General features: G+C 47.1%; 1 protein-coding gene across 1 annotated transcript in view; it reads left to right on the top strand.

Annotated features, from left to right (window-relative positions):
* The first annotated feature begins 3,758 nt into the window (after positions 1–3,758).
* The window catches only part of Clpb (caseinolytic mitochondrial matrix peptidase chaperone subunit B), a 143,422-nt gene continuing 120,065 nt past the window's right edge, over positions 3,759–27,115 (top strand). Inside the window, 5 exon segments of the mRNA XM_052761133.1 lie at positions 3,759–3,786; positions 3,789–3,877; positions 3,879–3,915; positions 3,918–4,160; positions 7,514–7,565. Coding sequence (XP_052617093.1) covers positions 3,759–3,786; positions 3,789–3,877; positions 3,879–3,915; positions 3,918–4,160; positions 7,514–7,565 — 449 coding nt within the window.

The following is a 27,115-nucleotide window of genomic DNA, read 5'->3' as shown; positions in this document are numbered from 1 at the left end:
CATTGTTATGCCTCAAAGAGCACCATGGAGACATCGAGTCTGTATGTAAAAGCAAAGAGCCTTTATTCAAGCTCGAGCCTTTATTCAAGCTCGAGCTTGGACTCTCCATCTGTCCTATGCAGCAGTGAGAGCAGAGAGCACCGAGCCCAGGCAGGGTTGGGTTTTTTGTTTTGTGTTGTTCTGTTTAATCATAGTAAAGGTTGAAGATGAGGTTCAGGACCCTGATTAGCTGACATTTATCTAGGGGTATCTTGGCAAAAGAGAGATAGGTGAGTGGTAGGCTCAGGGACATCTGGCTATCTTATCTAATCTTATCTAACAGTTGGAGTGTTTGGAATGTCAGGTACTTCTTCTTAGATGCTGGCCCTCCCTGGTTGAGATCAGCTTATGGCTTTTCCTGGATCTGGGTGTTGCCTGCCAGTAAGCCTATCATGGCAACTGTGTGGTCAAGCTGTTTTGGGGCAACCTACATCCATGACCTAGAAAAATTAAGTAAGTAAGTACAAGAAACCTCTGCAGATTCGTTCAACAGAAAAAATGTAACTGTTCCCTGAGACCCAAGCTCTACATGGGCATACTTCAAAAGTTTCCAAAGGGAAAATCCCATGACTACACACACACACACACACACACACACACACACACACCACACACACACACAGGAGGAAGTGCTCTATTCCCTCACCTGTAGGGACAAACTGTGGCATAGAGTTTGGCATTCCCACCACATTTAGGAATGAGACTAGGTAACCACGCATCCCATTTAACATCCCGTGGGAGCCCCCCCCCCCCACACACACACAAACAATAACCAGAAAGAAAGAGGCAGGCTGTCTCCACTGCAGACCACAGCTCTGGTAAACCCAAGGCAAGGGACCAGGAAAACACAAGAATTCATTCCTGGGGGAACAAAACATAAAACAAAGTTGAGGAAATCAATATTCCTTAGAGAGAGAAGACTCAGACAACAGTGAAAGGTAGCCTCTGGAGAGCTGAGGCCTCTCCCTTCCTCTGGGCCACAGGTAAATTTACTCTCCCAATGGAAAAAAAAAAACATAAATAGGAAGAGTCAGGAGAGCCCTGGAAACCATTAGCAATGGCAGGGGTGTGGGATTCTTTCCAGCACATGTTAAAAACTCTGAAGTGGGATGAGCATGTAGCTCAGTGGTAGAGTGTTCCCTAGCGTGCATAAAGTCCTGGGTCTAATCCCCACCACCACAAACAAAAATAAAAAAACAAACAAAACTGCCATGTAACATTAAAAGGAGCTGAATCGATGACTCAGTGTTTAAGAGCATTTGCTGTCTTGCAGAGGACCAGGCAGGATGTGGTTACCAGCACCCAGATGGCAGCTTACAACCACCTGTAACTGTAGCTACAGGGGGTTCCACAGATTGGCTTCCTTGGGCTCCTGCATACACATGGCACACATATAGACACACACAGGCAAACACCATACACAGAAATGAAATCTTACACACACACACACACACACACACACACACACAGAAGAGTTCATACCTAGTAGTGTAGCACTAATACAAAAGGAAACCAAAGGTGGAAGAGGCTAGAAGATCACCAACACATCCACACCATGAAGGACTTTAAGTAACACAGCACTGCCCAGCCAGAGGCAACACAGGCTTTGCTGAGGGTCCTTGTTTGACATGGTGCACTGCAGGGCAAACTCCAAGTAGATCAGTGACCAGAAATAAAACATGAAGTCGTGCAAGTATGAGAAGAGAAAAGTGTGTGATTACTTTACAATCTGGGCTTGGGGAAACGCTCCCTAAATATTGTCCAAGATTTCTTGTAAGTAGAGGCAGTGTTAAAGCGGCAAATCGGGAAGAAACACGTGCAAGCTTTAACACGCACTAATTCAGTTCCTATGAGGAGTTCAGAAGTGGAGAAGGAAAAAGCAAAGAGTAGGGCACGTGTCATGCACTGGCCTCTCTTTGAAAAAATGGATGCTAGCTAGTGTGCTCCAGGTACAAGTAAATGTAGACATGACCCTTGGGTGGGACAGATACAAACCAAGAGCTAACACACCTGTTCTCTGTTCTCAACCATCAGATTGATGGAAACTCCAAAAGCCTACTGCAAAGATTCAAAGAAGCCAGCTAGGCACCAGGGGACACCAACCAGCAAAGTGGCCAGGTCTGTCAGGAGCACTGGTCACCCAGACAAAAGTCAGGACTGTTCCCTTAATCCAGCCCAAGGAGGCTCTAGCGTAAGAACAGGGAGCATCCTACCTACAAGGCTTTCTCTGTAGCCTCTAGATCAGGAACAACTCAATAGAAAATACAGCTTTTGGCCGGGTGGTGGTGGCGCACACCTTTATTCCCAGCACTCAGAAGGCAGAGGCAGGCAGATCTCTGTGAGTTCGAGGCCTGCCTGGGCTACAGAGTGAGTTCCAGGAAAGGCGCAAAGCTACACAGAGAAACTCTGTCTTGAGGAAAAGAAAGAAAGTACAGCTTTAAAACCAGGGAAAAACAGCACCTCAGGAGATCCCAAACCTACTTCTGTAATTCTGCAAGACACAACAAGCCAGACACAAATATGTAAATAGCTAATTGTCTACCAACTACAGAAGAAATAAATATAAACATAAATATATTGTAGTATAATTCACAGATTTACTATTTTGCAACACATAACCAAGATGGCTCAACTAGTAAAACACACTTGTTTTTCGAGACAGAGTTTCTCTGTGTAGTTTTGGAGCCTATCCTGGAACTCACTCTGTAGCCTGGGGCTGGCCTTGAACTCACAGAGATCTGCCTGGCTCTGCTCCCGAGTGCTGAGATTAAAGGCATGCGCCACCACCGAATGGCATATATATATATATATATATATATAGAAACAAGAACATATATATTCTTTTGAGAGAAGATCTCTCTACCTAGCCCTGGCTGTCCTGCAACTATGTAGACCAGACTCACCTCGAACTCACAGAGGTCTGCTTGAGTCACTACGCCGAGCTCTAGGCATCTTTTTTGAGAAGCCTTACCAACCTGAAGCAAAGGTGGGGAGGGGTATAAGTACTTAACAAGTCTCCATCAAAGATACAGTTTGTTTATTTGCTTTTGTTTTTCAAAACAGGGTTTCTCTATTTAATAGTCCTAGCTGTCCTGGAACTCATTTTGTAGACCAGGCTGGCCTCAAAGTCACAGAGACCTGCCTGCCTCCGCCTCTTAAGTGCTGGATTAAAGGCATGAGCCATCACTGCCTGGCCAAAGATACAATTTTATTTAAACACTAGTGAGAAATTGCGTCGTGGTGTTTCAACTAAAGAACTGGTTCTAGGATTCCTATATGTCTTGTTTTGATATTTTACACACCCGGGGCTGACCTAGACCAAGGTGACCTTGAACTCTGATCTCCCAAATTCCCGCTTCCAAAAGCAGGGATTAAAGCTGTGGTCAACACAGACATCAGGCTCTGGAATCTTGAATTCTAATGGCCACGCCCCACCAGAGAGTTTTCCTTTCTGCCACGCCCCTCTACTAGAACTTCATTTCCCAACATTCTCCTAACGCCGCTAAGACAGCGGTCATTGTGACGTCATCCTACAGCCCTCAGGGAAATGTAGTTTGTTCATTCTCCAGTTAGGGAAAGATCTGGGGCCGTGGACTACCACTCCCGTGAGGTAGTGCGCAGTCCCACCCCATAAGCGGCGTCTTCGAACGCGCCGCGGCAGCCATGTTGATCGTGGCTAGCACAGGGGCCGGCACCAGGGGGTTTTAGAAGCAGGTGTCATGATGTTGTCCGCGGTGTTAAGGAGAACGCGCCGGCGCCGCGGCTCTGCCTCGGGTTACTCAAGTCTCCATCGCTCCAAAGCCGGGGAAGTGCTTACGGCCGGAGCATAAACACCGGAGGACCGCGGAGAGCCGCAGCGGCTGAGAGCTGCCGCCTGGTGCGCCCTGGAGCATCATCTATCTTATTCCCCGGACGGGGGGCAGCCACCTGGGGGCGCCGTGGAGAACGCACCGAGATCTCATGCCTGGCTGCCGCCTCGTGGGGACGCGGTAGTAGCCTCGAAGAAACACTCCCGGGACAGGACAGCTGGAATGGGGTTCCCAACAAGACAGGACTGGGCATGTGGGCCTTGGCCACGGCGCTGGTGGTTCATTGCTACAGCAAGAGTCCTTCCAACAAGGGGTGATTATGGGGCCAGTCTGGGTTCAAGGGAGAGGTGTGTGGGGGGTGGGTCCTGACTCCTTGCGGGGTTGAAGGTGTTTGTAAATTTAGACCCGCATAACCTTACCCTTGGAGAGGCCAAGGTACAATCTGCTGCCAAGGGCAACATGTTGCTCTGGAAAGCTCACTGCTTGGAGTTAAATAATTTTCCATTGTAGGTCTAGTCCCCTCTTCTGGCATCAGTTTGTGTATCTGTATAATGGGAACATCGGAGTGACTAATTACAGCCTAGTCCTTTTATGTACCAGTATTATATCTGGCCCATTAGTCTTTCAAGAGGTCTCCAGGGAGCCCCAGCAGCTTTAGGGATAACCTCTACATGTTTACCTGCATACAAGGGCCCAAGGAAGGAGGACAATTGGTTCTGGTGCTAGCTTGACTCCCATGCACCTCTCTAGTCTTCGTTTCCCTGCTGTATAGTGAAGGCAATTTCTCAGTACTCTGATAAGACTGACGCTTTGACCTCTCTTGGAGTTACGAGTCTGTTCAGCAGTTCCTTAGTGTTTTTGCTTTGCTTAGTATCATACTTAAGGTGAGCTGGACATTGGGGGGGGGGGGGTGGAGCCCTGGGGGGACAGGGAGTTGGCAGAAAGGAAAGTAGCTCTCTGGAGAATTAGAGCAGTCGGAGGGATAAGGATAGGAGGTGGAGGTAGCTAACCCCAGATTGGCATCTTACCTAAATGCTGAGAGCTGAGCAGGAGCTGGAGGAGTGGTCTGGCTGAAGCCAACCTCTCAGGTTCTCAGTTGCTGGTGACGAACTTGTTAAATTTAGCATGGTGCTCGTGGGTTCCATGCACCCCAAACTCTTAAGATTGTTGAACAAGATTGGAGACTGCCTTGACTTTCATGTTTGTTCAGTAGGATGTGGCCACCTGAAAAGAAAGGGCTTTGGATGAGGAATGAGGACACCGAGGATCTTGTTTTGTACTGTCTTGCTCGCTTTGTGAAGCTGGACTCCGTGGTCTTCGCTGGCCCTCAGTTTCCTTTCTACTAATGAGAGTATTGAAGTAGAGCCCTGCTAGCTTAAACAGGAAGTGGTTATAGGATCTGCAGCTTGGGTGTTCGTGGAGGTGGTGGTCTCTCAGTTTAGCTTGGAACTAGGTGTTCAGAAAGCCCCAACTTAAAACCAAGCTATTTAAGGGGACTGTGCAGGCAGTTGGCCATGCAGGGCTAATTAGTACTACAGAGGATCAGCGAGCTAGTGGGGTCAGTCAGGATAGCCTTCCTGGAGGACTGGCAGTCCTTGGAAGATGGGGAGTTTAAACTTGAATTCTGAAGAATAACACAGGAAATGTAAGTGTTTGTGTGGGGATGTGTGATCTTGTGTATCCCAGGATGGCCAGGCCTGCATCTTGCCTGTATTTTATTAGTATTTCCCTAATACTAAGCATCTGTCCACAAGTATGTGGATCGTGGAAGGGGGCTGCTTTAACAAATGTGCCTTGGGTTGGATTATATTCCATACCCAGACTTCAGCCAGCTTGGTGTGGAGGGGCTAGCAGTTTGGCCAGTGAGGGTGGAAGGACAGGGTCTTTGGAATGAGGTGAGAGAAGATGACATGGGCCCTGCATGCCAGGCAGGGGTGTTGGGAATTCTGTAGGTAGTAGAGAGCCAAAAAGGTTCATGAGTAGAGACTGTCCAGCAGCCATTGTGTTTGGAAGAACAGAAGAAATGTGTCTGAAATCTGGCCTGAGGGGTTACTGGGGGCCCTAAGCTGGATTTTATGGCACACGAATTTCAGTGATATCTACTTAATGAAATAGGTAACGACTCCAACTGTGGCCACTTCCAACCCTTCCGACTAGCCTGCTCTGGGGTTTTGAGCATTGTCGCTCAGTTCAGTGTTCTGAGAAACATTGGGTCACTTCAGGAGTCAAGATGAATTCTGCTGTAGGTAGTGGACAGCCAAGGAAAGATTGTGAGCCCACAATGCCCCAGGTTAAATCTCAGCTCATTTCTCCCTCCCTCTGTGACCTTGGAGAATGAAGGAGAGTAGATAAGTATTGATAAGGAATGGTTTTTCCTCTCCCAGCTGGAGATTAACCAGGCACAGTTAGGAGTGTGAATGAGAACAATCCATAAGAGCTAGGCATGATGGCACACACCTTTAACCCTAGCACTGGAGACTTAAGCAGATGGATCTCTGTGAGTTCCAGGGCAGCCAGGGCTACATAGTGAGATCTTATCTTAAAAAAAAAAAATCCAAAAACCAACCAACAAACCAAACAAAAACCAAAGAGAGAATCCGTAAGGTCAGTAGGACAGACCTGGCTCTAGTCAGAGACCGAGTCATAGGCTAGTCTCCATAGTAGGTGGAGTGGAGGCCCCGAGCTCTGAAAAGAACAACTATCTCTGGGCATGGTGGCACACACCTCTAATCCCAGCACTCTGGAGGCAGAGGCAGGTGGATCTCTGTGAGTTCGAGGCCAGTCTACAGAGTGAGTTCCAGGACATTCAGGGCTACAAAGAGAAACCCCATCTCAAAAACTAAAAAACAAAAACAAAGAAAAAACTGGTTTATGCACATGATGAGGCTGGCGTCTCATCCCACTTCACAGAAGCTTCGGCTCAGGAGTTTAGATGAGTTGGACGGGTCACACAGCAACTAATCGTTAGAGCTGGACTCAGCTTGCCTCTGACTCTAGTGACTTCTCTTACGTTTACCTAGTGTGTCTCCTGGCTACTGAATGCCTAGGACCGGGTAGAGTCAGCCTAGTGGCCAACAGTTTAGCCCAGAATCAGGCTGGGCACACAAGAGTGCCCACTGTGCCTCTGCTGTTGACTTGTGCGTTTTTCCAAGTGGCCACAAGGTGGTGCCAACAACCAGGCCAGGCTTCAGCTAGGCCTGCATCCTCAGGGCTCTGAACCCCTCTCTGGTCTTGCACCAAGGATTTTGGAGACTTTTCAGCCATTATTTTATCTCCTCAGCATCCTTGTGAGGCTGACAAGAATTATTGTCTGCCGAATACCGTGGGAAGTTGGTTGAGAAGGAAGGGCTACAGCAGCCACATGGAGAGTAATGGCTGAGTAGGTTGGATCCCAGTGTCCATGACTTCTTATTGAGGTTCTTTCCACTCTTAGGGAGACCCACCAACCTGAGCCTTAGTGTTTGGGAATAGTGGGGAAAATGGCACAGCATCTACCTGCATCCCCAGAGCAGAGGTGGGGTGGATTTTACCTGGGGAAGAGGTTTGGTTAGTCTCATGCCAGCCTTTCACTTTCTGAGGAACTTCCACTGGCTTGCTGGGCTTTCTCTCAGCTCTCAGGGATAGGTCCTGGCCAGGGGTCTGACCAGTACCCCATCTCTTTTCAGATGCAGCTCTGATGGAAGCTGCCCGTGCCAACAATGTTCAGGAAGTCAGAAGGTGAGTGTCTGGGCCTTGCTGTCTTATCCAGAAGGGCTGAGCAGAGTGTAATGACTCTGTCTTAGAGAAAATTTCTCCCTACCTGGACTTGGTTCCCAAAGGTTCCCTGTAACTGCAATCATAGGCTCCCTGGCCCAGATCAGACTCTATGTATTTTAATTATGGGTGAGGGCTCCCAACCATCTTTGAGTGTTTGGTGGCAATGGCTTGGAGCCCATGGACCCTGTGAATCTTCCAGTTTGTTCTTGTTCCTCTGTGGAAGTGACCATGTATTAATGTTTGCTGCCTGGACCTGATGTGGGTGGGCATCCTTGGAGAAGCTTGGGGTTTATTTAGGACTTTTTGTGACTAAGAAGGCCTGCTTACAGGGCTGAGACATGCTGCACTCCACCAGAAGCAGACTGTGAATCTTCTGGAACTGGAGTTACAGACGGTAGTTCTTCAGCTTCGGTGGCTCACCTAGTTTTCCCAGGTTCCTCAAATGGAGTGAGGTTTATTTTTGCTCAGAGGCTGACTGCTTGAGCAAGGGAAGACTCATCTTGAGCTGGGAAGCCGTGGGCTAGTACCATGGACAGGGCAGAATGTTCCTCCAGGATGGGGAGTGGGGCCTGGCCAGATGCTGAGAGTGTGGGCTATTGTTTAGAGACAGTATTCATCCCTCTTAGGCCTCACCTTGGCCTTATTGCCCTTCAGCTAGACCTCAGTGGCCATTGGACCCTCCCCTCCCTTACCTCACATACTTGTTTGCTTTCTTTTTTGCCATTGTGGATCTGAACATGTCTTAACACATACTTGGCAATTGCTCTACAAATGAGCTGCTTCTATAGCCCTTGGTTTTGTTTTGTTTTATTTGTTTGTTTAGTTTTGTTTTTTCTTTTTCTTTTTGTTTTGTTTTTAAAGAGTTATTTGTTTACTATGTATACAGTGTTCTGCCTGCACACCAGGAAAGAGCACCAGATCTCATTTTAGATGGGTGTGAGCCACCATGTGGTTGCTGGGAATTGAACTCAGGACCTCTGGAAGAACAGCCAGTGCTCTTAACCTCTGAGCCATCTCTCCAGCCCTTGTTTTTGTTTTTTAAGATTTCATTTTTATTTGTTTGTTTGTTTGTTTGTTTATTGTTGTTTTTCAGACATTTTCTCTCTATGTATTTCTGTCTGTCTTAAAACTCACTATGTACACCAGGCTGATCTTGAACCCCGAGATCCTCCTGCCTCTTCCTCCCAAGTACCAGGATTTAAGGCATGTTCCACCATGACCCGCCAATTTTATTTTCATTTTATGTGCCCATGGGTATTTCTGTGCATCATGTACATGCAGTGCTCTTAGCAAGAACAGGGCATTGAATCTTCTGGAACTGGAGTTACAGACGGTTGTGAGCTGACCTGTGGGTGCTGAAAATTGAACCCAGGTCTTCTGGAAGAGCAACCAGCACTCTTAACCTTGGAGCCATCTCTCCAGCCCCATAGCCCTTGGTTTTTTGAGAACACATTTTGTTATGTAACCCGGGGTAGCTTTGAACTTTCAGGCCTCTTGCCTCAGCCTCCTGAGTGCTGGGATTATAGGTGTGGGCAACCATGCCTGATGTTGTTTGTATTCACATTTTAGACAGGAAGTCAGTGTTTGCGGTAGTTATCTCTGCATACCCTGGATCCTGGGTGCCCTTCCCCACTCCAATGCTTGAACATTTAAGAAAGTGTGGAAAGGCAGCCACAGCTCCACCAAGACTTACTGCTTTGATTCTCTTTCATTTTATCTGCAGCGTTATTATTGATTCTCAAGGGTGCTTTTGAGTATTAATGTTCAAGGCTTAGTTTTTAATAAACCACTTTTGGAAGTATGGGCTGGGAGTTGTTTTGTAGCCAAATAAATATGATGGAGCAATAGTTTAATAAACATGTGATGATGCATCTTAAAAACCAAGCACAGATGTCATCTTGTTGTTATAAGAGCCATTCATAACCGCAGCTGCGGGCGGCGGCGGCGGCATCTTCATGCCCCAGACATGTGCCTGGCTTCCTAGAGCCTCATTATAGGGAAGCGAAGAGTCAAAACTGGAGTCAAAAATTACCCAGAATCACCTGTTGGTAGCTGCCAAAGGCTGCCAGTCTGCAGCTTCCTACCCCCAAGCCCAATGTAGGCAGGAGGGTTGCCAAGCAGAGAAGGCTGACTCTGGCTGATTTCAGCAAGCCCCACTCCAAGGGCTGATAATTTTAGCTCTGAAATTTATGAGGTTTTTGTTTTGTTTTCTTTTTTTTTGTAGTTTTAGTTTTTTGAAGCAAGGTTTCATGTACCCAGGTTGGCCTCAAACTCACTACATAGCCAAGAATGACTTCTAACTTCTGATATTTCTGCCTCTACCTTCTGAATGATGTGATCGCAAGTGTGTACCACCATGATCGATTTTATGTGGTGCTGAGGATCCAACCTAGGACTTTGTGCATGCTGAGAAGGCACCTACCAGCTGAGCCTCAGTCTTTGGGGTTTGCTGCTGTTGTCTTGTTTGGGGGTTTGTTTTTTGTTTTTGAGGAGGTTCTTGCTATTTGGTCTAGAAAGGGTTCTAAAACTCGTGATCTTCCTGCCTTGGCCTCCCAAGTGTGTGATTGCAAGCAGATACTACCATGCCTGGTGAATGCCTTCCCTCCCTCCCTCCCCCTCCCTGCTTCCCCTTCCCCCTTCCCTCCCTTCCTTCCTTCTGCCCCTGCTTTCCCAGTACTGGGATTATATGTGCACACACCCTGTTAAGTACATTCATATTTTTAAAGATTTTTTTAAAATTATTTGTCTGTGAAGGGGAAGAAGGGTCTGCCCCTGTGTATGCAGGTGTTCACAGAAGCCAGAAGAGGGTGTCAGATCCCCTGATGCTGGAGTTACAGGCAGTTGTGTGAAGAACAGTATGTGTAATGACAACTAAATACCCGCCAATGGTGTACAGAAAGTGATTGGATTTCTAGTATGTGACTCAGAATTGTGGGGACGGTTTCATACATGGGTAATATCTGGGAGGTTTTTAAGTGTGTCCTCAGTCTTTAGCCTGCTTTTCTCCTTCCTGCCTCTCCTTATCCCTTCTGTTAGCATCTCCCTCACCCTGTAAGGAAATCAGTTGAATGAGGCACAGACTCTCCTCAGCGCCCCCTCCCCCCTCCCAAATGTTGTCCCCCAGAGCTGGGACAGGCTGGGCGAGGCAGGAGGCAGGCAGTGTGGGCTGCCAGCCCCAGGACTTACACAGGATATAAGGAGAGAGTGAAGGTGACTGGAGATGTGGTGGGAGTGTGCCTGGCCTGCCCTGACCAGGGGTAGGGGTTTTGGATGCGCTTCCTATGAGCTTTTGAGCAGGGGACTGAGCCAGTTAGGGCTGTTTCTGAAGGTGGAGGCAGAAGAAATGGGAAAAGGCTGAAGGCAAATCTTTTCAGAGGCTGTCTGAAGAAGAAACCAAGCTGAGGAAGGCCTTCAGGGCGCTCCTCCCTCCTCACTCAAAGCACTTCTTTTTTTTTTTTTTTTTTTTTTTGTTGGTTTTTCGAGACAGGGTTTCTCTGTAGTTTTGCGCCTTTCCTGGAACTCACTTTGTAGACCAGGCTGGCCTCGATCATACAGAGATCCTCCTGCCTCTGCCTCCCGAGTGCTGGGATTAAAGGCGTGCGCCACCATCGCCCGGCTTCAAAGCACTTCTTAAGAAGGAATGAGTGACTGGGCATGGTGGTGCACACTTTTAATCCCAGCAGAGGCAGATCTTTGAGTTCTAGGCTAGCCGGATCTACATAGAAAGTTCCAGGCCAACCAAGGCTACACATAGTGAAACCTTGTCTCGAAAAACAAACAACAGAAAAACAAAAGAAAAAGCAATGTCCTCAGCTGGGCACTGTAGATGGTGGGAAGGAGTAAGGGTAATGTCTTGACCTCTGGCCTGGAGGAAACAGACGTGTAATCCCCCAGTTGCAGTTCTTCCTTTTGACAGGCCGGCGTGGAGCAGGGGTGGGGACCTGACATCCCCACAGGAAGGAAATGGTCTTGAGTTTTGTTCAGTTTTTCTATGTGTGCCCTTGCCTCCACTGACGCTTTCCACCGCTCTTTCCTTGATCCTGTGTGTGTGCTAGCCTCTCCTTCTGCCCAGCAGGCCTGCCTGTAGCAAGACAGAATTCTAGTCTCACACCCCGCCCCCCACCCCTCAGTTCACACAGTTGTTTTGCCACGTGTATGATTGGTATGGTTAGTGATGTCAGTATTTGGAATAAAGCTTAGACTTGGTGAATAAATAGTATTGCTACATCTTGGGGCTCTCATTCCTATGCCTTGACCTCTCTTAGCTCCTGTCACCAGCCCAGAACCTCAGGAGAGCTCAGGATGGGAAAGGACAGATGCTTGGGGCTCTTCTGCTTAAAGAGAGGAGCTTCACCCCAGAATCTGCAATCCCTGGAACAGGGTGCAGACTCCCTGCTGCCACCCCCAGCCCACCCCCACTCCATTCACGGCCTGTTGCTCCATCAGGCCAGTCTTTGAGGCTCAGTGCCTTCCTGTGACCTTTTCCTTGATTCCTCCTAGCCGTTTGGGTTGCTCCTGACCCTTCTACTGTATCCTGTCCTGTGGTATGGGAGTCTGAGGGTCTTCTGGGAGAGAAATTGGCTGTCAGTTGGAAAAGAGCTTACATGTCAAGAATGCAGTCAGTATACTCAGGAAAACTAGTGACCCCACGTGTCAACCCAGTCAGGAACAGCTTGGGAGTCCTCACAGACTGGGAGAGCATTGAATCAGCAGCTCTGGACTGTGATCCCAGTGATGGCTCTGGACTGTTTACTGCTTTATGAGAATCTGGCTAATTGTGTGTAGGGAGGCTGCTTGATCAAAAGAACAAGCCAGGATTCACCATTTCACATATTATGTTTTCTTTTTACATTTTATTTATTAATTTTGTGTGCATCTGTTTGGGCGTACTGGTGCTGTAGTGTATATATGGAGGTTAGAAGATCACCAGTCTGAGTCAATCTGAGTCAGTTCTTTCCTTCACCATGTGGGTCCTGGGGATTGAACTCAGGTCCTCAGACTTGGTGGCGGCACTTTTAACTGCTGAGCCATCTCACTGGCTTCACATTGTTCTTTGTATTAAGGAGTTTGAGCTGGTCATACTGGCTCAGGCCTCTAATCCTAGCACTCAGAATGAATAAAACAAAACAAAAACAAGCATAACACCAAAGCAACAGAACTACCTTTCTGTTTGTGAACTACCTTTCACCTTGAGTCATTGAATTGCATGCCTCCCCAAGGCACGGACAGGGTCTGCTATCCCTCTCTCTCACCTATTCCCAAGCACAATGTGACTGACTTCAATAGAACAGAAGCAGGCAGTCCAGAGGCCTGTGCCAGTCTCCCACTGGCACGCAGGAAGGCTGGGCTCTCTCTTGCCTCCCTCTTCCCTGTGCAGGAACCATCTCCTCCTTTCTCCTCGAAGCACTTACACTTTGTAAGGTCACCCAGCTCCCAGTGGAGCAGGGAGGCTGGCCCCTGCCCTGCTTGGCAGCTGTGAGAGCAGGTGACCCCCCTCAGCTCAGCCCCACCCGGAGAGCCTGGCTTTTACACTGAGCCACTCACCCAAGACCAAGGGCATGGGACAGACAGCAGCACATCTGTCTGGGCTCAGGCAGAGCCATGTGGGGCCTGTCAGGCTGGGGACAGGATTGGGAAACCTATTTTCTGCTAGAGATCGCATTTCCTTCAGATCACACCGCTGACTGACAGCATCCGGCCTGCTCTTCACTTCACTGGACTGACCTGGGCCTCTGTTAATGTGGCCCCATTTAGTCCTTCATCAGCCCAAACAGGTTCAAATGAAGAGACTCTGATACCAAAAGCTTTGGGCCTCTAATGGCTGGCTGCCCTTTCTTTTCATAGTTCATGTGTTCATTTGACAAACATGTACTGAGTACTTGCCATTTCCTGGGTCCTTTGTTTGGCACAGGGGACACCTGAGCAGGTATGACTCCTTCCTTTGATGGAAAAGAGGTGGAGCTGGATATGGCTGTTATCCACTTGTCATCCCAGAACTCTAAAGCAAGAGGTTGGTGAATTTGAGGCCAGCCGGGACTACAGGGGTATGACCCTGTGTTGAGAGGGAGAAGCAGAGGATATGACTGGACTCTAGAGAGCAAGGGTGGGTAATATGAAATCATATTGGATAGCGTTAAGAAAGGACCATACCACATTGGGCTTTTTAAAGCCAGTGTGTATATAAAAGGCAAAGATGCTAACAGATATATTTGTAGATTTTAATTTTTAAAGTTGTTTTTTTTTTTGTTTTGTTTTTTTGTTTTTGTTTTTTCGAGACAGGGTTTCTCTGTGTAGCTTTGCGCCTTTCCTGGGTCTCGCGCTGTAGACCAGGCTGGCCTCGAACTCACAGAGATCCTCCTGCCTCTGCCTCCCGAGTGCTGGGATTAAAGGCGTGCGCCACCACCGCCCGGCCAATTTTTAAAGTTTTTAATGCTTAGTGGAAAACATGTTGGTCGACAGCTATAGTAGTGTGGGAATACTGGCTGAAACATGCCTCTAAGCTGGATACAGATCATTGACAGAGCACTTGCCTAGCTTCTGTAAGCCGGCGTCAACCCCTGCACCAAAAAAAGAAAAGGAAAGCAACTGAAGAGTCCAGCAGATGGTGTGTGTGGTTGGGCTAAGATGTTAGTAGCACAGATGGGGAAAGCTAGCTGGACTAGTCTGCAAGGGTTAGACCAGTGCTCGTGCCTGATTCAGAGTCTGGTACACAGTAAATGTGCAACAGATGCCGGGTGAATGAATAGGACTGGTTGTTTAGTTCAGAAAGGAAATGCTAGTGAATTTCCATTTTTCTGGCTGGAGCTCCTGTGTAGATGCTGTTGCCACACTCTGAGAAGAGGATTTGGAGAGATTGAGTTGAAAAACAGATTGAAGTCTGTTTTTTTGTGTGTGTGGTGGTTTGTTTATTTTGTTTTATTTTATTTTGTTTTGTTTTACAAGACAGTCTCTCACTTACGTAGGCTGCCCTGGAACTCACAGAACTCTGTGGACCAGGCTGGTCTGGAACTCACAGAGATCCTCCTGCCTCTGCCTCCCAAGTGCTAGAATTAAAGGTGTGTGCCACCATACCTGAATTTTAATTATGTGTAGATGTATGGATGTGGAAGCCAGAGGTGTTGGATCCCCTGGAACTGGAGTTACAGACAATTGTGAATCACCTGATGTGGGTTCTGGGGACTGAACTCAAGAGCAGCATATGCTCTTAACCGCCCAGTCTTCTCTCCAGCCCCAAAACATGCTAGATTTAGCCAGATGTGGTGACACATGCCTGTCATTCCCGACACTTGGGAGGAAGAGGCAGGCAGATCTCTGAGTTCAAAGCCAATTCAATTTATGTAGCATTCCAGACCTTGTCTCTAATTAGTTATTAAGCATGCTAGATTTATCAATTATCTGGAAATTCTTTTGACATACCGTTTTTGGTTTCTGGTTTGGTGGTTTTAGAAAATAAAGGATTAAACTGGTTTACTAGATGGCTTTGGGAAAAAAAATTGTACAGTTCAGGAGAGAAAACAGGTTGGGCTTTGTTGAGGGTAAACACATTTATTCTAGCTTGGCACTGATGACTTGGTTTGGCTCTTGTCCCCTGATGCCCCAGCTCCAGGCAGTTGTCTGTGTGCCAGGATCAAGGTGTCCCGAATGTGTTTAGCTACAAGCATAGGTGAATGTTCTAAGAATTGATCTGGGGATTTTATCTAATTAACAAAAGTCCTGCCTGGTAAATACATTTGGCTGTCTCTGGGCCTTGGAGAGGCTGTCTGTTTATCGATCGCCGTATCATTTTGGCTGGGTGGGAAGATATTAATGATGGCATCAGAGCAACCAAAACATCCAGCTCTCTTAATCAGTAAATATGTAAATGTCTTTGTGGCTTGCAGTGGATTGAAACAAAATCTTTATCCCAGACCAGCAGAGTTCAAGGCCTGAAGAGCATCATTTTCTGTAATTTGATAGTTTGTGCTTCCGGAGGATTCCAGGTTTTTTACTGTAACCCTCACAGGTGTCCTGAGTGCTAGGACTTTGAAAGGCAACATAATGTTATAGGAAGAATGCAAGAGTTACAGAATTAGAAGGCCTGGGGTCTGCTTTTGTCATACCTACTCACCAGCTGTGTGACATTAACATGTCACAACCTTGCCAGTAACAGCCCCCTTCACAGATAATGACTCAGGAGTTCAGGCTTCTTAAGTAAATCTCTCAAAGCTGCCCACTTGGGAAGTAGCCCTCCTTCTTATCTGACAGACTAGGGGTCTGTGGGGCTAGAAGCCAAAGAGAGGCTGGCCTGGGTTCCTATTTCCTCTTAGGAAGCTGGCCAAAGGGACAACCATTTCTGCCAGGCTTATTTGGAACTCACAGGTTCCTAAGGATAAACTAAGGCTTTGCAGCATTCTCACGGTCTCCTGCCTGTCTAGATCCTGGCCATGCCTCATTGCCCACCTCAAGCTTTTCCTCCAGAAAGCTCACCCTGGCTAATAAGAACAGCAGTTGTTCATTGGCTGTGAACTCTGTGGCAGGCAGACAGTAAATACAGTGTGTGTCCCTTACCAGTGTGTTACAGAATAAACTGTTGTGTGCATTTTCCAGATGAGAAAACTCAGTGCTTACACAGACTCAGTTCCTTCTGGTTACCTCCCAGCCAGTGTACACTTGTGATTTACACCAAAGCCCATACATCCACATTACACCACATACATCCACAACGTGCTTTTTCCCCCTCAGCAGCTTATATTGAGTGCTCATCTTTCTTACCAAATTATATGGATCTTAAAGGCTGAGTGGTTCACCTCCTTGCCTTTGTTTTTCTCCAGTTGCTTCATGTGTTTCTCTTCAACCTGGCTGTGAACCCTATCTGAATAGTCTAGATAGTACCTGCTTCTCCTGCCTCCCACCTTAACAAGTCACATGTGTCTGTCTGAGCACTCCAAAGGAGCAGAGTATAGAGTCTGGCCTGTTGATTGATTAGTTGATTAAAGTACTGTTTAGTCTCCAAAAACTACCCAGTAGGAGAGCACAGCCCTGGGCAGCAGCTGGGCCAGGAGTCTCCATTCATGTGGATGGGAGGCCCTGCCAGCCTGCATAAGAATCCTTTCTGAGGCTGGGCTGAAACTTCCATCTCAATGGCCTTTTGTTTGGGGTTAGCACCCTGGCCTCCTGAGAAGGCTGTGTGTTTGACGAGGCTTTGCAGATGGACGGTGAGCAGGGACGGGTGGTAAAGTACAACAATTAGAGGAGGCCCCTGGAATTCCCCGGGAATCAGAGCTTGGAATACCACAGGCAGGGCAGAATCTCCTCTTGGGCTGCTGAGTGCTCACTTCCAGTCCCGGCTTGGGTCAGCCAGGATTTTAGGCATGTTTACTCTACCCCTAAGCCTCAGGTGCTCTGTGCTCCTGAAAGAGAAGTAGATTTTGATTAAACAAGCATCTACTCATCCACTTAGTTGTTCTCTCTCCCTCTCTTTTTAAATATAACTATGTGTCAGAAAATTCAGCCCTTTAACATGTAAAATTTAGTAGCTTTTAGTACATTTATAAGATAGTGCCATTAACATGGTCTAACTCCAGAACATTTCATTACCCCTCCCCCCTCCCCCCACCCCCGGGCTCATTAGGAATCATTTCCTCCTTCCTCGCCACAGCCTCTTGCAACCGTAGTCTGTTTGCTGTCTCTGGGTTTGCCCGTTCTGGACACTGTACATGAGTGAGAGGCCCCCCAGGCCCCCCCCCCCCCCCCCCCCCCCCCCCCCGCCATTCTGTGGATTTTGTGTGTGACTTCTTCAGCTTAGCTTAACTTTCCAAGATTCACATGTGTTGTATCACATTGTCAATACTTCATACCTTTTAAAAGCCAAATAACATTCCACGTACCATGAAACACATTTGATTAATCCATCTGTCAGTTGACAGATATATTTTCACAGTGTGAAAATGATCAACAGGTATGTTATTATGAACAAGGCCAATGTTGTCCTTTAAATTTTTTTCCAACTGCATTAATCTCTTTATTCTTTGAATAATCTTTCCCACAGTAACTATTTCCATGATGAAGTGGGTGGAGTTCCCATAGCACTTGACACAGCGAACTGCCACTACCTGCTAGCCCTTCCTGGGGTTCCAGCTCCATCCTCTAGGACTACTCATGATGCTCCTTTCCTTGTTCAGCTCTTTAAATGATGAGATAGTGCTACTAGGAGACAGACAGTCATAGGCCATGTCATTCTACCTGAGTCTGGCTTCTTAAGCTGTGTTTGAAGTCACCATATCCTGCCATTTTCTAATGAAACGGCTGTGAACATTTGGCATCCCCTCTGAATTCCAGTGTGATGTTATTGTTGTTGTGAGGGGCAAGGCAGTCATACCCTTGTTGAAGATGTTATGCTTCTATTAATATGGCCAGAGCCTACATTAGCTTTCTTGCCTCTGTCTCACCGGATTCCTATAATCTGATAAGCTTTGATGAGGCCGAGGATCAGGACTGCTTACACACTGTAAACATTTGAGTGTATCTATTTGCTTAGCTTGGTTTGGGGCAAAGGCACGCCACTGAAGACACTGCTTATCCGTGTGAAATTGGTGGTAGTGAGGAGACAGGTAGTTGGGGCCTTTCTCATGCTGAGACCAGAAGAGGTTTTTGGGGAGGTGGAGGTGGAGCAGGGAGAAGCCGCTAAGAAATGGAACTAGTCCCAGTATCTCCAACCTGTAGATCACCTTCTCCCTGGAGGTTTTTCCTTTATCTGTGGCCCCTTGTCCCATCAGTCAGCTGGGGTATGCAGTCCCATTCTGTGAGCAGACAGAACAGGCTCTGTGCCGCAGGAAGCAAAGAGTAAGGGCTACAGTTCTAAGCTGCCTCTTATTGCCCTGGGATCTGACGTCCCTGTGTGAGATGGGGCTTTTTTGTCTAATTCTCAGAATCAAATGAGATCATAAATGTCAAGTGCCTAAGGCACCTAGGTCAGCACAAGAAAGATGAGCCATTGATCTCCATTATTTGAGTCCGTTATTTGGGCCTTTAATCCTAGCTACTGGAACACTGAGGCAGGATGATCTCAAATTCAGGTCTACCTAGACTATAATGTGAGTTCATAGGCAGCTTGGACATGTATTTGAAAGTTAGAAAGGGTTGGGGGACATGGCTGAACAGTTGAGTGCTACTACTTTTGTTAAAGGACCTGGGTTTAGTTCCCAGCACCCACATCAGGCAGCTCACAACCACCTGTAACTTCATTTCTTGGGGATCTGATGCCCTCTTCTGGCCATGTGGACTCATACACACACACATTTACCAAAAAAAAAAAAGTAAACCATGCTGGGGGTATAGCTCAGTGATAGAGTGCTTACCAGGCATGCAGGAGGCCCTGAGTTCAATCTCCAGTGCTGAAAAAAACAAAAACATCATTCAAGAGTTTACCAGATATGAGAAGCCAACATGTTGTTGCTGTCCTGTACAGACATCTCAGAGGACCCATGATAATTCATTGGGGGACCTGTTCCATTACCCTTCTCTAAACTCAAACAGCTCTCTCACATGAGCAAGGTCTATGTCTGGTCCATGGCAGGCCCTCAGTCCCAGCACAGAGGATGGCTTTGAGAAGCTGTCTCGTGAGTTCTGTTGAGTGAGGAAGGCTGACTGGTCCTCCGCTGTCCCTTGCAGGTGGGGACAGGTTTTATGGTCAGCTTTGCCTGGTCTGTTGATCCTCACTGAAAATCTCATGTGGACCTCCGTGTAGCTTGGCAGTAGTGGTTCAGCTGACAGTCCGTTTGGGGAGTTGGATCCACTACTGTTTCTCACTGCTGAATTGTGACAAGTTTCCTGGCAAGCAGCCAGCTGCCCAACTGCCCTCTACTGCAGCCGAGAGTCCTGTTTGGGGGCCAGTAGGTGGCGCTCTTAACCCTTTCCCACACCTCAGCTCCTTGGACCTAGCCGTAACTAAAGCAGCTGCTGACAGGCTGTAGCCCTGTGCCAATGTACGTACCCACAGGAGGGTGTCCTGGGTCACTCCGCTCCCTTACTTGTTGTATTTTCATGGTTCATTCCGTCTCAGCTAGGCACATCTCCCTGGGAATGCAGAGGTGTTTGCCTTAGGGGATCCCAGGAGATTGTTAGAGGAATCCTTGCTTCTGCCTGTTGCCTCTGGCAGAAGAACTCTGCATCCAGAAAGTCATTCATTCCTGTTACACTGTTGCCCTGACCTTCGTTTGCATGGCACTCGCCTCCAAAGTCCTTGCTTGTGTTTTAGGTGTTTGCCAAGTATGTGTCTGTCCAGCAGCTGCCTTGAAGGCCTGGATCAGCACCACTCAGAGTCCTGTAATCATCCGTCCTCAGGAAGAGTTTGTGCAGTGATGAATGAGTGTGGGAAGAGGTGCCTCAAAGCTGAATGGGAAACACAGAAACTAGCCTTACTGTGCAAAAAAAATTCCAATATTATGAAGATCACTGAAAGGTTGAACTATTCTAGAGGAAATGATGAAGACACACAGTGTTTGATCTTTATTGATTCTGTCTTACATCTGGATCACAGGGCTAGGATGCTGTGAAAACTATTAGGATAACTGGAGACATTTGAACACAGGCAGAATAGGAGGTAAAATTATGAGGTAAACTGCTCATCCTGTTGTATCAGTTGGTTCCAGGATCCTCCATAGGTCCCCCAATCTGCAGATGCTCAAGCCCTTTATATATTATGTTATAGTATTTACATAAAACCTACATATATGTATATATATATTCTTGTATAATTAAATCGTCTCCAGATTACTTATATATGATTTGGTGTAAATGCTATGCAAATGGTTGTCATACTCTATATTGTTTAAGAAATAATGACAACAAAAATGTCTGTATATTGTTCAATATAGATGCAGGGTTTTTTAGTTTCTGAATTTTATTATTTATTTATTTACTTATTTACTTATTTATTTTTGATCTACACTTGGTTGATTCTCTGCCACATTGAGACTTTGGCTATTATGGCTGGTGATTCTGTAGAAATCTGTCATTGTTCTAGGAAATACATGCTGAAGTATTCGGAGATAAGGGGCATAATATCTGAAAGGAATTCTCACATGGAGAAGTAAAATGTATTAGAAATAGGAACCAAATGAATCAAGGTGTAAAGTGGATACATGTGAAGGATCTGTGAAGGGATTTTTGGTGCTATTTTTATAACTGGTTTCTAAGTTTAGCAATTTAAAAATAGCAATCTGTGCACATTGATATATAGCAGGTATCTGTAAAGAATAGGATAAAGAATGGCCACCCAGCATTGGGCTTTATTTTGTTAGACCAGGAGTATCACTTAGGATTCGGATTGACTCCTTCACCATTTGCCTTAGCAGCTATGGTTTAGAAACATTGTACACATTCACACCCTCATCTCCTTTGGTCTAGAAACATTGTACACACTCACACCCTCATCTCCTTTGGTCTAGAAACATTGTACACATTCACACCCTCATCTCCTTTGGTCTAGAAACATTATACACATTCACACCCTCATCTCCTTTGGTCTAGAAACATTGTACACATTTGCACCCTCATCTCCTTTGGTCTAGAAACATTGTACACATTTGCACCCTCATCTCCTTTGGTCTAGAAATATTGTACACATTCACACTCTGATCTCCTTTGGTCATATCGGCATTCTTGTTAGGTGGTTCTGGCAGACTGATGAGGTAAGATGAACAAGGTTCTGAGAGGTTAGCTGTACTTGCCCATGGGCACACAGCCTGGCAGAGACAGAGAAAGGTTCCTGCCTGGGTGAGTCTTTTCTAGGAGAGGCTTTGTGAACCTGCTCTTCCTTGTGTTTAAAGATTGGACTGTTGATTCTGCAGGGCACTCCTTAGGTTCCAAAACCCTGGACTAACTGTAGTAGGAAAGAACCAGAGGTGAAGTGTGCAGATTCACCTCATCTAAGTTGTGGGTGCTGTGCACAGTCTCTGTTCTCTCTTGCTGCTGTTCGCTTTCCTGAGACCAGCTAGGTGTAGAGTGCTGGGCACTGGAAGCAAGGACACCTGGAGGGCTGCCTAGAGGAGGGGGCCTGAGCTGAACTTTAGAGGCTGGTGCTCAAATATCCAAAGTAAAAAAAAGCCTAAGAGGTTCTGCACCTCTGCAATCAGAGCACCAGGCCCTTGCCTTGAAATCTATAAGCCAGGCTGGGATCCAAGAACAGCCTTTGCTGCCCTCCCCCCACCTCCCCATCTCTGGCTGGCTGGGAGATAAGGCACAGATGGAGGCTGCCTGGGGATTCTAGCCCCAGGCGCCTTGCCTCTGTGCTCAGACAGAGGGCCTGCTGCTGTTATTACTGTAAACAGGGCCTTCTGGGCGGCTCCAACCAGGGTCCTGTTGCCCAGATAGTGATCATGATTGGGTCTGCATGGCTCAGTGCTTCCAGGCCTCTGATGCAGGTGGGACAGTGCTCTCCACTCTTTGACCCCTCCCCGGCTGCAGCTGAGGGCCAGTTCCTGCAAAGGATCCGGAAATCAGTTGGAACAATGCATGATTGAAGTTCACTGGCCGCTTTGTATTGATTGGTCATAAAGAAAAAGGAAGAAAAGTGAAGTGGTATCTCTGTGAAGAGCTAGTTAATCAGAATGACTTAAACCTGCCTCTGCCTGCCTAGGACTTCTTCCCTCCTGCAAGCAGCAAGTCTAAGGAACTGTCTTGTCTTTGCAAGTCTTACTGTGTCAGGTCTGCTAGGAATCCACTTCTTAGTTTTCATTTTGTAGGTTAGATTTATTTATCTTTATGTGTGTGATTGTTTTGCCTATGTACATGTATGTGCACTGTGTGTGCCCAGTGCTCATGGAAGTCAGAAGAGGATGTTGAATTCCCTGGAAATGGGTGGTTTGGAACCACTGCATGGGTTCTGGGAACCAAACCCAGGTGCTCTGCAAGAACAACTTATGCCTTTTAACAGCTGAACCATCTCTCAAGCTCCAGATGCTATCCATATTTAAAATGATAAGATTTTAGCAGTAATTAGAACTTTAGAGATGTCATTCAATTCTGTTTTCCTGTAGAGGAAACATAAGGCCTACAGAGGTAGATTTATCCTGAGCAACATATCAAGTACCTGACAGAGCTATGACTAGAACCCATGACCATCAGCTGTCCAGGCCATGTCCCCAAATGTCTCCACCCACTCCTGAGTCTGAGATGCCTCCTACATAGTTATACCCAGGAGCCTAAGTACTTTGAAAAAGACTGTTAGGCCACAAATCAGAAGTATTGGTGGCAGATTGGTTTTTTTTTTTTTTTTTTTTTTTGGTTTTTCGAGACAGGGTTTCTCTGTGTAGCTTTGCGCCTTTCCTGGAACTCACTTGGTAATCCAGGCTGGCCTTGAACTCACAGAGATCCGCCTGCCTCTGCCTCCCGAGTGCTGGGATTAAAGGCGTGCGCCACCACCGCCCGGCCAGATTGGTATTTGTAGGTACTATAGAGAACTCCTATGTGCCAACCGCCAGGGCAGGAACCAGGGACATAAGGAAGACAGGTCGTTTCTGGAGGATGCTGGTGACTGAGGAAGTTAGACAAGACAGCCAACTGTGACTGTTTTGATACAGATTAGCACAGGGGACCTGGAGGCAACAGACCATTTTAGGGAAACCTTCAAGGATGAAACCTGATTTGGTTAAGAAGAAAAGTGAGTAATGCTGTGATCACTGCTGTGAAAACAACAGCAGAACTTGGCAGTTGTCAGGAGTGTTCTGAGCCAAAAGTGAAAGTCAACCTGCCTCCCTCCCCTCCCTCCCCTCCCCTCCCCTCCCTAGCAGAAGTGATAATGCCACCTCTTGGTCATTGGCCTGCTGGCCCCTCCTACATACATCCCTGGTTGCTAGAGGAGACTTCGTTTTTTCCTTGGCTCTTAGGCTCTGCTACTGACTGCCTTTACTTGGGAATTTTAGGCAGTTTGTTTGTTTGTTTGTTTTTAGAGATAAGGTTTCTTTGTGTAGCTTTGGCTGTCCTGGGACTCACTCTGTAGACCAGGCTGGGGCTCGAACTTAGAGATCCGCCTTCCTCTGCCTCCCAAGTGTTGTGTTTAAAGGCGTGCACCACCACTGCCCTGTGGCAGTTCGTTTTCCATCCACAGATATGTTCGGGTACTTGCTGTATTTTCCTATGCCATCCTGATTTACTCAGGACATCAGGTGTGACAGCAGGGACCCTTACCCACTGAGCCGTTTCTCTCTGCCCCCTCCCCCATCACTAATGTAAAATGGGCAATGATGCTAATGGCATAGGCACATTGCTTTATTATATGCCAAGTGTTTTAGCCATCATGACTTATCTTTTGATGGCACTCCGATGTGTGACGTGCAGTAAAGCTGGTGGGAGACTTTTTTTCCCCTCGAGACAAGGTCCTGTAATATAGCCCCGGCTAACCTTGAATTCATGGCAGTCCTCCTGCCCCAGCCTTCTGATTATAGGCAGGCACCACAATACCCAGGTTTTGTTCATTCTCCAACAGATACAAAGAGCAGGAGCTGTTTTGGGAAGGAACAGAGAAGCCAAGTCACACATTTATCCATGGTCCCTCTCTCTGTAAGTGGCAATGGCTGTATCTGATCTGAGATCTTTTCTACCTGTATACCCTGGGAGTTGTGCAAGAGCTGGGATTCAACTCCAGATGCCTGCTGTGGTCTCCTGTCTACTACCCTGAGCCATCCCCAGTTAGTATCACCTACCACTGCCCCGCCAAGCAAGAGAGTTAGTTAGTTCATTAGGTAGGGCTGGCCCCAAGTCCAGAGTGAGCCTGCTGTGCCCACCCCCTCCCCAGCACGACGTGGGCTGCTCTGTCCTGACTGGCAGCCTGCATTAAGCATTCTACTCATCATCTCAGGGATGATGGAATCCTAACCTTTACGGAGACACCGTGCTCTGTCACAAGCATTGCTCTTTTTAAAAGAGATTAATTCACTTGCCGCATTTTGTCCATTGGTGAAAATCGCAGGGGAGAGCAAGGGTGGCTTTCTCTGGCCGGCCTCAGAGGCCCTTTCAGCCGCTCTCAGCAGGCAGTCACCCCCCACCCCATCCCCAGCTGGCTCAGGACTTTGAAATGAGTGCCTGCTGGGCATTCACTTGTGAAGCAACAAAATGAAATAGGGAGATCTGGTTTGTGAAGTCCTAATTTGGGGGGCTACTCTGTACTGGGAGAAAGCAAGGGGGGACTCAGTGCCCTCCCCACCCCTGACTCAGCACTACAAGAGGAAAAGTTGTCTGTGGTAAGGTTAGCTGTGGCTCTTCCACAGAGACCCACAGTGTGGTATGTCTCTCAATCCTGACAACCACCTTGCGTGAGAGGGGTTAGCATTCTGTCCTTCACAGCAGGTGAATGCAGAGCCTGAATCTGGATACCAGGACCCTCTCTTCCATTATACCCTGGCCCCAAGAGTGCAAAGAAAGATGCTCAGTCAGGAGCTGGGCTTGAGAGCTGATCTCACTGAAGAACACCACGTTCACCTTCTCCTGTGGCTGAGGGGGGTTGCAAAGCCCTTCCCTGCTATACTGTATGTGGAACTGGCAGGAAGTGCAGTCCTCACTGACCTCACTGAAGGTCAATGAGGGGCTATGCCTGCTTAGGATGTTAGGACAGTAGGTAGCAGAACTTAGAACTAGACTAGACAGAGGGCTTCTGACTCTGCACGGTGTTGTTTTGTTATTGTTTGAGACAAGGTTTTACTGTGTATCTCAGGCTGGTTTCGAACTTGAAGCAGTTCTGCTGCCTCAGTCTCCCCATGAGAGGTATGTACTACCATGCTGGACTAGCCTTATATTGTTTTACTAAATGATAGCAAGTCAGAAGGACTCCCCCTCTGCCAAGAGTTTCTTCTCCTAAAAATGAACTAAACACCTTTACAGAATAGACAGCCCCATATTTATATGTAGATCAAAATTGTTCATGATCACAAGTTAAAAAGAGCAGTATATCCTTTGTACCCCTTAGACCTATAATCTCAGTGTGCAGGAGGTTCATGAGTCAAGGCCTAACTGGGCTGCTTAACAGGTTCAAGGCTGGTGTAGGCAACATAGTAAACCTTGTTTCAAAAAGAACAAACAAAAACAAAGAAGCCTATTACTGCCAAGTGTTGCAAGAAGAGGCACACACAGAGTGTCCCTGTCCTGCTGGTATAAAGGTCGATAGAGCGTCATTCTCCTGGAGGATGCTGGCACTGTTTATTCACATCACATACATGCATGCCCTATGACCTAGAGGTCCCAGGAAACATGGAAGAGGATGTTCTTTGCATATTGGTTTTGGTGGCTACCTGGGTGTGGGTATCCCTGGGAGAGGGTAGAGGAGTGTGATGGATTATTCTGGTCCCCTGTCCCTGTTGTCTCCCTTTCACAGCCATGGATGTTAAAGAAGCTAACCCCAGGTATACATTATTTGTGTGGGGGAAAAGTCTCCTTTTGCACAAACCATGTGGTGTCATTGAAACATTTGGCTCTGAAGCTTAGAGTGTAGATTAAGTTCTGGTCCTCACTGTGATTCTGAAGGAAGCTTCAGTCCATATAGGATAGAAGATTGGACAGGATGGAGAATATCCTCCGCCCTTTCCTCATATGGACATCTGCCTAGTGGATGGACCATGTTTGGGTGTGCTTTTAGAGAGGGTCTTGCTACATTCCAGGCTGGCCTGGAACTCATTATGTGGTCCAGCTGGCCTTGAATTCATGGCGAACTTCCTGCCTAGGCCTGAGGATTATAGGCGCGAGCCACCATGCCTGGCTGAATTGAATTCTTGATTTTTGTCTTCCTTTAGTGGCACCATGGTCTTTGATTTCTTGCCCACATCTAGAGTTGAGCATAGGACCATGCCACTGGTTGGCTGAAATCAGTTTGGTCTTCAGACCTTTTGTTATATGAAGAGGGGTACAGTCTGGAGGTAGGCCGATGAGACAAGGTGAGGAGAGTCCATTACCAACCTGCTGTGTGACCTTTCACAAGTCATTTTCCCTCCTGTTTCCTCATCCATTACAAGAGTTTACAGTCTGCGCCTTAAGCTTGTGAAGAGTAAATAAACTCAGGAACAAGAAGTTCCAAGAGGGCAGGCCATGCTCTACCAGGTGCTAAGTAAGACATGGCTTTGTTCACCTGTCTCTGTCTGCCCTCTGTTATAGGGATCAGAACCCAGAATTTAGATTTACAATGATGTGCTTTAGACTTTGGGTTTGTTGGTTTACTTGACAATCGATGGACTCCTATATGCTAGGTACCTGGCATGTAGATCCCAATAGGTCTACATAGACTGTAGTGGGAACCTAACTTAGCATTTCTGAAATTCTTTCCGTCTTTCTTTGGGTTGAAGGATTTGTATTTTACAAACAGCCATGATAAAATAAATACATTTGAGGAATGTGATCCTTTTGTGAACAGGGAACTACCTGGATAAGACTAAGCCTGTTCGGTCTTCTGTGCTAAACATGGAAAGTTAAGGGAGAGGGTGTGGGCACCAGGTTTGTATCGCATGGCCTGGAGACAGGATTTCAACTCAGCAAAGGGGCTGAGAGGT

This window comes from Peromyscus californicus, unplaced genomic scaffold (genome assembly GCF_007827085.1).
Source record: "Peromyscus californicus insignis strain IS unplaced genomic scaffold, ASM782708v3 Scaffold_4__1_contigs__length_199733344, whole genome shotgun sequence".
Lineage (NCBI taxonomy): Eukaryota > Metazoa > Chordata > Mammalia > Rodentia > Cricetidae > Peromyscus > Peromyscus californicus.
This window is presented reverse-complemented; position numbering and strand designations above follow the sequence as displayed.